At 50.3% G+C, this 13,825-nt stretch overlaps 1 protein-coding gene across 1 annotated transcript in view; it reads left to right on the top strand.

Moving 5' to 3' along the window:
• Positions 1-13,825, top strand: part of LOC142315335 (unconventional myosin-If-like) — a 279,905-nt gene that overhangs the window by 185,057 nt on the left and 81,023 nt on the right. Inside the window, exons 13-15 of the mRNA XM_075352538.1 lie at positions 5,811-5,897; positions 6,222-6,389; positions 6,557-6,642. Of these exons, the coding sequence (XP_075208653.1) occupies positions 5,811-5,897; positions 6,222-6,389; positions 6,557-6,642 (341 nt within the window). The remainder of the gene's footprint in view (positions 1-5,810; positions 5,898-6,221; positions 6,390-6,556; positions 6,643-13,825) is intronic.

The raw sequence follows: 13,825 nt of genomic DNA, 5'->3' as shown, positions 1-13,825 counted from the left end.
CTAACACTGACCTACAAAGCTATCCATAATCTGTCTCCTCCATATATCTCTGAACTAATCTCTCGCTACACTCCAAAACGTAACCTCCGGTCCTCCCAAGATCTCCTTCTATCCTCCTCTCTCATTCGCTCCTCATGCAACCGACTCCAAGACTTCTCCCGAGCATCCCCAGTCTCCTGGAACTCACTGCCTCAACACGTCAGACTATCTACTACACTTGCAAACTTCAAACGGACCCTGAAAACTCATCTGTTCAGAAATGCCTATAATCTACAATGACCTCACCGCCCCACCACCGTGCGGAGCTGCCGCCCCACCACCGTGCGGAGCTGCCGCCCCACCACCGTGCGGAGCTGCCGCCCCACCACCGTGCGGAGCTGCCGCCCCACCACCGTGCGGAGCTGCCGCCCCACCACCGTGCGGAGCTGCCGCCCCACCACCGTGCGGAGCTGCCGCCCCACCACCGTGCGGAGCTGCCGCCCCACCTACACCCCACCTACTGTCTCCTCCCCAAAATCCTTTAGGATGTAAGCCCGCAAGGGCAGGGCCCTCTTCCCCCTGTGCTAGTCTGTCTATTGTAACGTGTACATGTATTCTGTATGTATCCCCCTCATGTACAGCACCATGGAATCAATGGTGCTCTATAAATAAACAATAATAATAATAATAATAATAGAGTTGAGCGAGTACCTAATTATTTGTACTTGCTATACTCATAACGAGTACTATCTAATACTCGTGTATTCATTCTGAACAGTGTGTGCACTGCAAGTCAAGGGGGGAAAAACTCGCAAAGTAACGAGTAACCCGAATGCCGCACTATTCGTGTGAGTAGCAAATACTGCGGAATTCGGGTTACTCGTTACCCTTTTTTATCCATTTCCACAAATATTTTAAACTTCTAAAATTCACGAATATCTTCGTTAGCTTCCACTCTCCTCGACGTTGATGACAGATCACCTACAGCTACTAGAATTCAGCTTTCAGCATCGAAGCTGCTGAGGTAAAGTGAAAGCGTAGCTCTGATTGGTTGCTATGGACAACTAGAACAGTCTGACTGTGAGGCAGTTTTGATAACTGCGATTTGAGATCCTTCAGGGCGCACATATTCTACTTCATACACCAGGGGTGGGGAACCTTTTTTCTGTTGGGGGCCATTTGGAAATTTCTACCAACCTTCGGGGGCCGCACAAAATTATCAATGTTTAAATGACCCTGCTATATTGGGTGAAACAATTAATTAACTGGGGGCATGGGGCTGGGGGCATGCACATCACAAGAGGGGCTGGGGGCACAGACACCACACGCGGGGCTGGGGGCACAGGCACCTCACGCGGGGCTGGGGGCACAGGCACCTCACGCGGGGCTGGGGGCACAGGCACCTCACGCGGGGCTGGGGGCACAGGCACCTCACGCGGGGCTGGGGGCACAGGCACCTCACGCGGGGCTGGGGGCACAGGCACCTCACGCGGGGCTGGGGGCACAGGCACCTCACGCGGGGCTGGGGGCACAGGCACCTCACGCGGGGCTGGGGGCACAGGCACCTCACGCGGGGCTGGGGGCACAGGCACCTCACGCGGGGCTGGGGGCACAGGCACCTCACGCGGGGCTGGGGGCACAGGCACCTCACGCGGGGCTGGGGGCACAGGCACCTCACGCGGGGCTGGGGGCACAGGCACCTCATGCGGGGCTGGGGGCACAGGCACCTCACGCGGGGCTGGGGGCACAGGCACCTCACGCGGGGCTGGGGGCACAGGCACCTCACGCGGGGCTGGGGGCACAGGCACCTCATGGAGGTTGCTCTGCACACAGGACTGGGGGCTGGGCTGCACACAGGACTGGGGAGCTGCACACAGGATTGTGTGGGGGTGCACACAGGACTGGGTGATGGGCAGCACATAGGACTGGGGGGGCTGCACACAGGATTGTGTGGGGGGGTGCACACAGGACATTGGGAGGCTGCACACAGGACTGGGGGAGGGGTGCATACAGGACATTGGGGGGCTGCACACAGGAATGGGGGAGGGGTGCACACAGGACATTGGGAGGCACACTGTGCTGAGAGTTTCATGCAACTCTGGGGCAGAGGGTTTACAGAACTGGGGTTTAGGCACAAAGCATTGGGCAGGGCACATAGCAGCAGAGGGTCGGCGCTGGACTCACAGCAGCATTGCATTCACATCACCGGAGTGCAGGAGCCGGACACACTGCATCAGAAGGAGAAGGCAGGCACTGATCTCCGGAGGGCAGGGGGCGGACACACAAGGCTGGAAGCTGTGAGGCTGCTGTGGACCCGCCCACAAAGTAAGCACTAGCCGACGGGAGAACACATTGCAGCACAAACAGCAATGTGTGGATTTAAAGGGCCGGCGGCAGCAAGACCGCGGTGACAGCACGAGCACTGCCTCCCCCGGGAATCTACCCGGGGGCCACATAAAAGGTCATGGCGGGCCGCATGCGGCCCGCGGGCCGGAGGTTCCCCACCCCTGTCATACACCGTATATAGATTCACCTATTAAATTTCTGGTCAGTGTGAGGTTGATGGTACTAAGGATTGTTTTTTAAGATGCCGCCCAAAATATGACCATGTATTGGGCAAGTTAATTCAAAACCACACAAGGCAGACAGAATGCTCCATTGTGCACTGCGCAGTCCAAGTACCGAGAGCACGCCAGAGATCGCTTCCTATAAGGTGCTATAAAGTTTTTATTTTTGCGAATCAAGCTAAATCGTTTTGTAGCTATATTCTACAAACTAAATACATAAAAATACAAGGAAAAAATGATTTTTTTTTCATCAGCAAGACTAGAAGACCCTCTGAAGCAAAAGAGCCAAAAAGGTACTTAAAAACACAATGGAAAAAAAAAACAAGTAGCCTAACTTAACTAGTAGGTGCACAAATGCTGCTCAAAATTTTCAACATCAAAAACTCACTCATCATGAGAATGTGACCTTAGTCATGTAATTTCTTTTTACTCTATTTTTTACATAGTTTATTCCATCAAATGCCAAAATAGATATTTCAGAGACACAATTAAAATTTTCTGTAGGAAAAAAGTGCTATGGTAATATCATGTTTTTCCAAAAATAAGACTTGGACATTATTCTTGGAGAAACACAGTTTAGGGTACGTTTACACCCCCAAAAAAGCAGACCCCCTCAATTCCCAAGAGACTCATACTTACCAAACTACTGACATCTGCGTGGCTCCCAGGTCCTCACTGTGATCTCCGGCGGGTGCTCCCAGCAGCTATACTGCACGTGGTCCTCCCCTGCTTCTGGCCGACACACTCACATACATCAGCTCGCACACAAACACTTATACACATATACACACACACACTCACCGATCAGATCGCACACACGCAATCACCGATCAGATCACACACACACACACACACACACTCACTAGTCACTCACCACATCTGGTAAGACAGAATGCCTCCGGCTGCATGGAAAGATGGGAGGAAGTTAAACATCGCAGGTCCTGAAAGCATTCCATCCACAGCCACAGGTCCTTCCGCTCCACTGCTCTGCGTCTCAGGATTCTGCTGAACAGAAAAAAATCGGTATCGCTGCATGTGGTGTATGTGTATGTGATCTGATGAGTGATTGTTTGTGTGATCTGATGTGTGTGGGTGTGCGATCTACTGTAGAGCCACCCACTTGGCGTCTGGAGAGAGTGATTGCAGATTGTCCACTGTCTATAATGAAGTGTACTGCAGTATTCTTTAACTTTTTTAGCTGTATGGACACTTTATTATTGAACTGCGACTAGAGCTTATTTTCAGGCTAGGGTTTATATTTAAGACTTGCTCAGAAAATGCAGAAAATGCCTGCTAGGGCTTATTTTTGGGGGAGGTCATATATTTGGAAAAACACGGCAGATCAGATTAATGATTTTACTTTGAAAATTGTGATAACATATTTATCTTATGTGAATGGTAAGAAGTAAAGAAAATATTTGTAGGCAATCATATTTTCACACAAATTTAATTTACAGTTAGTTTAAACTGAAAAAAAAGTGTGGAAATGTTTTACCACCTCAAAATATAAGCATACCCATCGCTATACGCGTGAATTGAATTTATACTACAGTTAGGTCCAGAAATATTTGGACAGTGACACAATTTTCGCGAGTTGGGCTCTGCATTCCACCACATTGGATTTGAAATGAAACCTCTACAACAGAATTCAAGTGCAGATTGTAACGTTTAATTTGAAGGTTTGAACAAAAATATCTGATAGAAATTGTAGGAATTGTACACATTTCTTTACAAACACTCCACATTTTAGGAGGTCAAAAGTAATTGGACAAATAAACCAAACCCAAACAAAATATTTTTATTTTCAATATTTTGTTGCGAATCCTTTGGAGGCAATCACTGCCTTAAGTCTGGAACCCATGGACATCACCAAACACTGGGTTTCCTCCTTCTTAATGCTTTGCCAGGCCTTTACAGCCGCAGCCTTCAGGTCTTGCTTGTTTGTGGGTCTTTCCGTCTTTGTCTGGATTTGAGCAAGTGAAATGCATGCTCAATTTTGTTAAGATCTGGTGATTGACTTGGCCATTGCAGAATATTCCACTTTTTTGCACTCATGAACTCCTGGGTAGCTTTGGCTGTATGCTTGGGGTCATTGTCCATCTGTACTATGAAGCGCCGTCCGATCAACTTTGCGGCATTTGGCTGAATCTGGGCTGAAAGTATATCCCGGTACACTTCAGAATTCATCCGGCTACTCTTGTTTGCTGTTATGTCATCAATAAACACAAGTGACCCAGTGCCATTGAAAGCCATGCATGCCCATGCCATCACGCTGCCTCCACCATGTTTTACAGAGGATGTGGTGTGCCTTGGATCATGTGCCGTTCCCTTTCTTCTCCAAACTTTTTTCTTCCCATCATTCTGGTACAGGTTGATCTTGGTCTCATCTGTCCATAGAATACTTTTCCAGAACTGAGCTGGCTTCATGAGGTGTTTTTCAGCAAATTTAACTCTGGCCTGTCTATTTTTGGAATTGATGAATGGTTTGCATCTAGATGTGAACCTTTGTATTTACTTTCATGGAGTCTTCTCTTTACTGTTGACTTAGAGACAGATACACCTACTTCACTGAGAGTGTTCTGGACTTCAGTTGATGTTGTGAACGGGTTCTTCTTCACCAAAGAAAGTATCCGGCGATCATCCACCACTGTTGTCATCCGTGGACGTCCAGGCCTTTTTGAGTTCCCAAGCTCACCAGTCAATTCCTTTTTTCTCAGAATGTACCCGACTGTTGATTTTGCTACTCCAAGCATGTCTGCTATCTCTCTGATGGATTTTTTCTTTTTTTTCAGCCTCAGGATGTTCTGCTTCACCTCAATTGAGAGTTCCTTAGACCGCATGTTGTCTGGTCACAGCAACAGCTTCCAAATGCAAAACCACACACCTGTAATCAACCCCAGACCTTTTAACTACTTCATTGATTACAGGTTAACGAGGGAGACGCCTTCAGAGTTAATTGCAGCCCTTAGAGTCCCTTGTCCAATTACTTTTGGTCCCTTGAAAAAGAGGAGGCTATGCATTACAGAGCTATGATTCCTAAACCCTTTCTCCGATTTGGATGTGAAAACTCTCATATTGCAGCTGGGAGTGTGCACTTTCAGCCCATATTATATATATAATTGTATTTCTGAACATGTTTTTGTAAACAGCTAAAATAACAAAACTTGTGTCACTGTCCAAATATTTCTGGACCTAACTGTATACCTAACTAGTATATTTACCTGTCATGTGCTCATTATTAGAAAACTATAATTGTGTTTTTAGGAAGAATATGTTGCAGAAGGGATAAAATGGTCCCCTATTCAGTACTTTAATAACAAAGTGGTGTGTGATCTCATTGAGAACAAACTGGTGAGTATGGAGAGATATTTTAACTTCAACCTTTCACCTCATTCATTTGATCCACTCTCTTCCCCCACACAAGTTGTACGAGGGCATTACTACCTTGGGGGTAGGAAGCCCAACATTCATGTTAAATGGTTGACTGGTCCCACCAAAATCATTGGGTTTAGCCAAAATTCATCTACAGTGCATGGCTGCCTTCAATGGTTTAGCCTTGTACCATTGGATCAACTGGGGTTTGTAAGTGTCTTGAAAGTAAGAATTGAGATATTTAATACTAAGTAATATGTAGTATTAGTGCCTATTTGTACTCACAGCCTTCTATCCATCCAGAATCCTCCGGGTATAATGAGTGTACTGGACGACGTATGTGCCACTATGCATGCCACAGGTGGGGGTGCAGATCAAACTTTATTACAGAAACTCCAGGCAGCTGTGGGTAATCATGAGCACTTCAACAACTGGAATTCGGGCTTTGTAATCCATCACTATGCTGGGAAGGTAAAGATTATCCAACATGTCAGTCGATTGAAAGAAAATAAATGACTAAATTAATTTAATCATCAGGCAATATTGCAGAAAACTAGTAAAATCAAACAATCTGCATAAGAATAGTTATCAAACTGACTCGATGTATGCAGCTTAAATATAATAAATGTTTCCCACAGGTCTCATATGATGTTGAGGGATTCTGCGAGAGGAATCGAGATGTTCTTTTCATAGACCTCATTGAACTGATGCAGAGCAGTGAGTAGTAAGTAGAGTATAACTCCTTGGCCAAGCTCACTTTTGTATAGTAAATTCTCAAGAAAAATCAAAACTAAAGTCATCACTGTCTCCCACAAAACACAATGGAAAGTTTTGTGCGGTTAGTCAAGTAGACATTTGTGTAGCAGAATGTGAACCACTAACAGTATACAGTGGAAACTTAGTTTAAGAGTAACTTGGTTTGAGGCCTAAAACACACGTCCTTGATAACCACGCACGTGTAATACGGGCCGTTTGTCATGTCCGTAATCCGTTTTTTGGTCCGTAAATAACGCACGTGTGGTGGCTGTGTGTCCGGCGTATGGTAACCACGTGTGCGTGTAGAATGCCCGTGTGTGCGTGTGAAACTTAACTGACGTGTGTGTGTGTGTTGTCCGTGTGAAATGTCCGTGTGTGATGTTAAATGTCGTTGATACATGCCGGCTGACAGCAGACAGAGTTGCGCGCTGAGAATGAACTTGGGTGAACTTCACCCGACTTCATTGTCATACCGCAGCTCTGTCTGTGTCGCGTCCTGATTAGCGGTCACCAGTGAAGGACTCACCGGTGACCGCTATCACCAGAGTGACTGAATGGAGTACCCCTCTCTCATACTCACCGTTCCCCGATCACCGGCGCGGCGCTGCACGGCTGTTCTCTAAACTCCGGCGGCTTTTCCTCTTTTGAAAAAGCCGGCCGCTCATTAATCAATCTCGTATTCCCTGCTTTCCCCGCCCACCGGCAAATATGATTGGTTGCAGTGAGACACGCCCACACGCTGAGTGACAGCTGTGTCACTGCACCCAATCACAGCAGCCGGTGGGCGTGTCTATACTGTGCAGTAAAATAAATAAATAATTTAAAAAAACGGCATGCGGTCCCCCCCTATTTTAATGCCAGCCAGATAAAGCCATACGGCTGAAGGCTGGTATTCTCAGGATGGGGAGCTCCACGTTATGGGGAGCCCCCCAGCCTAACAATATCAGTCAGCAGCCGCCCAGAATGGCCGCATACATTAGATGTGACTGTTCTGGGACAGTACCCGGCTCTTCCCGATTTGCCCTGGTGCGTTGGCAAATCGGGGTAATAAGGAGTTAATGGCAGCCCATAGCTGCCATTAAATCCTAGATTTATCATGTCATGCGTCTCCCTGAGATACCTTCCATGATTGATCTGTAAATTACAGTAAATAAACACACACACCCGAAAAATCCTTTATTAGAAATAAAAAACACAAACACACTCCCTGGTTCACCAATTTAATCAGCCCCAAAAAGCCCTCCATGTCCGGCGTAATCCAGGATGGTCCAGCGTCGCTTCCAGCTCTGCTGCATGGAGGTGACCAGAGCAGCAGATGACACCGCCGCTCCGGTCAGCTCCACGCAGCAAATGAAGAGAGCCGCGTGATCAGCTGAGCTGTCACTGAGGTTACTCGCGGCCACCGCTGGATGCAGCGGTGGCCGCGGGTAACCTCAGTGACAGCTCAGCTGATCGCGCTACTCACCTCAGTTGCTGCGTGGAGCTGACCGGAGCGGCGGTGAGTAGCGCGATCAGCTGAGCTGTCACTGAGGTTACCCGCGGCCACCGCTGGATACAGCTGATCGCGCTACTCACCTCATTTGCTGCGTGGAGCTGACCGGAGCGGCGGTGAGTAGCGCGATCAGCTGAGCTGTCACTTAGGTTACCCGCGGCCACCGCTGCATCCAGCGGTGGCCGCGAGTAACCTCAGTGACAGCTCAGCTGATCACGCGGCTCTCTTCATTTGCTGCGTGGAGCTGACCGGAGCGGCGATGTCTTCTGCTGCTCCGGTCACCTCCATGCAGCAGAGCTGGAAGCGACGCTGGACCATCCTGGATTACGCCAGACATGGAGGGCTTTTGGGGCTGATTAAATTGGTGAACCATGGAATGTGTTTGTGTTTTTTATTTCTAATAAAGGATTTTTCAGGTGTGTGTGTTTATTTACTGTAATTTACAGATCAATCATGGAAGGTATCTCGGGGAGACGCATGACATGATTAATCTAGGATTTAGTGGCAGCTATGGGCTGCCATTAACTCCTTATTACCCCGATTTGCCAACGCACCAGGGCAAATCGGGAAGAGCCGGGTACTGTCCCAGAACAGTCGCATCTAATGTATGTGGCCATTCTGGGCGGCTGCTGACTGATATTGTTAGCCTGGGGGGCTCCCCATAACGTGGAGCTCCCCATCCTGAGAATACCAGCCTTCAGCCGTATGGCTTTATCTGGCTGGTATTAAAATAGGGGGGACCGCACGCCGTTTTTTTAAATTATTTATTTATTTATTTTACTGCACAGTATAGACACGCCCACTGACTGCTGTGATTGGGTGCAGTGAGACACCGGTCACTCAGCATGGGGGCGTGTCTCTCTGCAACCAATCATAGGCGCCGGTGGGCGGGGAAAGCAGGGAATACGAGATTGTTTAATGAGCGGCCGGCTTTTTCAAATTAGAAAAAACCGCCGGAGCAGTGTGAACGCCGTGCAGCGCCGGTGATCGGGGATCGGTGAGTATGAGAGAGGGGGGGGACACTTCAGTCACTCGGGGGATTAGCGATCACCGGTGAATCCTTCACAGGTGACCGCTAATCAGTACACGGCACACAGACAGAGCCGCGGCATGACAATGAAGTCGGGTGAAGTTCACCCGAGTTCATTCTCATCCCACTACCCTGTCTTCCGACATGTAGTAACGACATTTTGCATCACACATGGACATTTCTCACGGACAACATAACCACTAGTGATGAGCGAGTACTAAAAAGCTCGGGTGCTTGAGGCTCGGGCCGAGCATCCCAAGATACTCGTGTACTCGGCCCGAGCACCGAGCCCAATGTTATCCTATGGGAGACCCGAGTATTTTTATGAAATGACCCCCGGCAGCATGTAGAAACCCTAAAAATGTCACAAAAGTCTCAGAAGAGTGCTCAAATGACATGGCAACAGCATGGGGAAGATCCCTTGAAGCATTTATCACTCAAAAGTCACAGCTGTGAACAATTTTGTCCGCGTTTTACGCCATTTTTACGGACTCACCCGAAAACCTTCCAAAATGACACCAAAATGAATTTTCATGGCGGAAATGTTAAGGGCACATACCCAATAGTGAGATAGAGCTGGTGTATGTTACTTTTGGAGATTACATGAAAGATTTTACGTGAAAACATTGTGTGGCACTTCGATGTCCCTGAGAAGAGACGTACATGAAGACCTCTTGAGTCTAATGTGCCCATTTTGAGGAAGTGGGTCTATTGTAGTATAGCCCTTTGGCAGGGCAGCCAAAAATTGGGAGGCTCCACGTTGTCCCTGGATAGAGACGTGCATGAGTGCCTGTAAACCTGAAGTGCCCATTGTAAGGAAGTGGGTCTATTGTAGTATAGCCCTTTGGCAGGGCAGCCAAAAATTGGGAGGCTCCACGTTGTCCCTGGATAGAGACGTGCATGAGGGCCTGTAAACCTGAAGTGCCCATTGTAAGGAAGTGGGTCTACTGTAGTATAGCCCTTTGGCAGGGCAGCCAAAAATTGGGAGGCTCCACATTGTCCCTGGATAGAGACCTGTTAGGTTCTTAGTGCGTCCATGCTTGCATTTAAAAACCGCATGTGTGTGCCTGTTGGTGGCAGCGTTCAGGTGCACTTGTGTGCGTTTTGCACAAACTTGGATATAACGCACAAGTCTAGTGAATACACATCAGGACAGCATTGCAAAATGCGCAAGGGCGTTGGCAACGAACAAGGAAGTGGACGTGATGGTGGTGCAGGCAGAGACCGAGGTCGTGTGCAAGCTCTAATTTCGCCACAACAAAGGGCCACATCTACTCGCTCGCACGTCCTGTCCCAAATTCTTGGGGACCGCAGCAGTACACCGCTCTTGAACCAAGACCAGTGTCAACAGGTTGTTAGTTGGATAGCGGATAATGCTTCCAGTCAGATTGGCACCACCACAAACACTCTGTCTTCCACACGGTCAAGTGTCAGTAGCCGTGATACTGCACCGCACATTTCAGAACCTGATCCTCCTTCCTACCACCAGGCCGAGTACACGTCCACGGACATTACTGATCCCACACTTGGACACTTGGAAGAGCTGTTCACGTTTCCATTCACACATTCTGGCCTCTCGCCAGCTCCTGTTGAAGTGGGCCATGACGAGATTGTATGTACAGATGCCCAAATATTTGAGCAGCCACGTTCTCACGAAGTTGGCAACGTGTCTCAACAAGGGGTGGACGATGATGAGACACAATTGTCAGGAAGTCAGGAGGAGGAGAAGGGTGCGGAAGAGGAAGACGACGTGGTGGATGATCCAGTAACTGACCCAACCTGGCAGGAGGATATGCAGAGCGAGGACAGCAGTGCACAGGGGGAGGGAGGCGTAGCATCCCAACAGGCAGTAAGAAGCAGGGTGGTGGCCCCAGGCAGACGTCAGGCATCCGTTCCCCGGAACAACAACACGACACAAGGTGCCTGTACAAATGTTAGGTCTTCCCGAGTCTGGCAGTTTTTTAAGTTGGCTCCAGATGATTCTAAAAAGGCCATTTGCAACACCTGCCATGCCAGCATCAGCAGGGGTACCAAAACTAGCAGCCTGACCACCACCAGCATGATCAGGCACATGTCAGCCAAGCACCCGACTTTGTGGGATGTACAACAGAGTCGAGGAGCAGTGCTTGCTGATGTCACTGGTACGTCTTCGCTTGTGCATGCGAGCCAATCCCCTATCCATGCTGCCCGCGAACAAGCCTCCTCCGGCCTTGCACCTGCAGTTGCCCACGCAGAAATAACACCATCATCAAGCACGTCCTTGTCCCAGCGCAGCGTTCAGTTATCCATTCAGCAAACCTTTGAACGCAGGCGCAAATACACTGCCAACGCCCCACATGCCACACTTCTAAATGCTAACATTTCGCGACTGCTTGCGCTGGAAATGTTGCCTTTTAGGCTGGTGGAGACAGAAGCATTCCGCGACCTGATGGCGGCAGCTGTCCCACGTTACTCGGTCCCCAGCCGCCACTATTTCTCCCGGTGTGCCGTCCCCGCATTGCATAACCACGTGTCACAAAACATCACACGTGCCCTGAACAACGCTGTTTCACCCAAAGTCCACCTAACCACAGACACGTGGACAAGTGCTTGTGGGCAAGGCCGCTACATCTCTTTGACGGCACACTGGGTTAATATTGTGGAAGCTGGGACCCAGTCTGAGCAAGGGACGGAACACGTCCTTCCCACACCAAGTTTTGCAGGCCCTACCTCAGTCAGGGTTTCACCCACACTCTACAGCTCCGGAATGTCATGCTCCTCAGCCTCCTCCTCCTCCTGCGCATCCTCATCCACTTTACCCTCCACACCAGTCCCAAGCTGGAAGTGTCTCGGGCGGAGGAGGGGACGCTGCGCTCTCCCACTGCTCGGGTCCGGCTGCCGCTGCTCTACGGCTGCTGCTGCTCGGTGGCTCGAGCGATGGCCGGATCCCGGGGACTCGAGCGGCGCTCCTCGCCCGTGAGTGAAAAGGGGTGGTTTGGGTTTTGGGGATATTGTCCGTGACGCCACCCACGGTTGTGGTGATTGTGTGGACACCACCGCTGCTCTGGACGGGGATCCCGGGAGCCTGTGACAGGGAGCAGCTTTGTTGTTATTTCTCCCCTCTGTGGGTAGGGGGGTTGGTTGTCCCGGGGCCCAGTGATGGGGTAGAGATGGATGACAGGCGGGTTGCGGGGCCTGATGAGGTGCAGGGTCGCAGGGGCAGCGCTGTGCCGCACGGCATGGAGGTACTCACTCAGCCCAATGATGATGACACAGTTCACGGTAAAACAAGCGGCTGGATGGACGGGTCCCTCGGACGGCTGCGGTTGTTCCTCCCTGCAGGTTAGTGATGACTGTCTCTCCCTGCACCTAAGTTCAGTGTTGGTAGCGATGGGTTCCCACCGGTAACCCGCTCCCCGACCTGGATATGGGCCGGAGGAGCCCCTTTTGCCCACAGGCGCTGGCCCTGGGAGACGGTTGCCCTTGGCGGTGGCGGTGTCTCCCCTTCACGGTTGGACGGTTGCCTTCTATCGGGACTTGGCTGTTTGGAAACCCGGAGGTCCCCTTCACTAACGGATTTGGCAAATTCACGGCGACACCAAGCCTTGCCGGGATCCGAAAGGCCCCTGCCAATGGTGCTGGCTTCTCTTTGTATACCGGTCCGGTACCGCCGGGTCACCACCCGTCCACGGTCCTTACGGCAGACTCCAATCGGCCTCCACTGCAGACGGTCACCACATCCTGCCAACCTTGCTGTCCTGTCCGGGCCACACACCCGGACCAACTTCAGGCTCTTTGCTGTCACTTTTCTCCTCTCTACTACTTTCCTCCTTCCACTTCCTTAGCTTAACTCTCACTGCCTGTGTTTTCCCTCCTCCAGGACTGTGAACTCCTTGGTGGGTGGAGACCAACCGCCTGGCTCCACCCCCTGGTGTCGACAACAGCCCCTGGGGAAGGCAACAAGGATTTTGTGTTTTGACTATGATGTGCCTGCAGGGAGTGTGGGGTGTGTAAGTGTTGTGCTCTGTGGCCCCTGGCTTGTCCAGGGCGACACAGAAGCACTGCAGCACTGCCTCGGCGAAGCGGCAACAGGCTGTGCTGAAGCTAATCTGTATAGGTCACAAACCCCACAATGCAGAAGAGGTGTGGACAGCTCTGAAACAGCATGCAGATCACTGGCTCACACCTCTGAACCTAAAGCCAGGAAAGGTTGTGTGTGACAATGGCCGGAACCTGGTGGCGGCTTTGAGGCGAGGCCAGCTGACACATGGTCCATGCGTGGCCCATGTGCTCAACCTCGTGGTTCAGCGGTTTCTAAAGTCATACCCAGAGCTGTCTGATCTGCTGGTAAAAGTTCGCCACCTGTCTGCACATTTTCGAAAGTCACCTACTGCTTCAGCCGGCCTTGCCGGCTTTCAGCGCCATTTGCATCTTCCGGCTCACAGACTGGTGTGTGATGTCCCCACGCGTTGGAATTCAACTCTGCACATGTTGGTCAGGATATGTGAGCAGAAGAGGGCACTTGTTGAGTACCTGCATCACCTAAGCCGTAGGGAAATGGGTCAAACTCCACACATAACACCTGAGGAGTGGAGATGGATGTCCGACCTATGTACCATCCGCCAAAACTTTGAGGACTCCACCAAGATG

The sequence above is a fragment of the Anomaloglossus baeobatrachus genome, chromosome 1, assembly GCF_048569485.1.
Source record: "Anomaloglossus baeobatrachus isolate aAnoBae1 chromosome 1, aAnoBae1.hap1, whole genome shotgun sequence".
Lineage (NCBI taxonomy): Eukaryota > Metazoa > Chordata > Amphibia > Anura > Aromobatidae > Anomaloglossus > Anomaloglossus baeobatrachus.
Note: the sequence above shows the minus strand (reverse complement) of the source record. Positions and strands in the feature narration are given on the sequence as shown.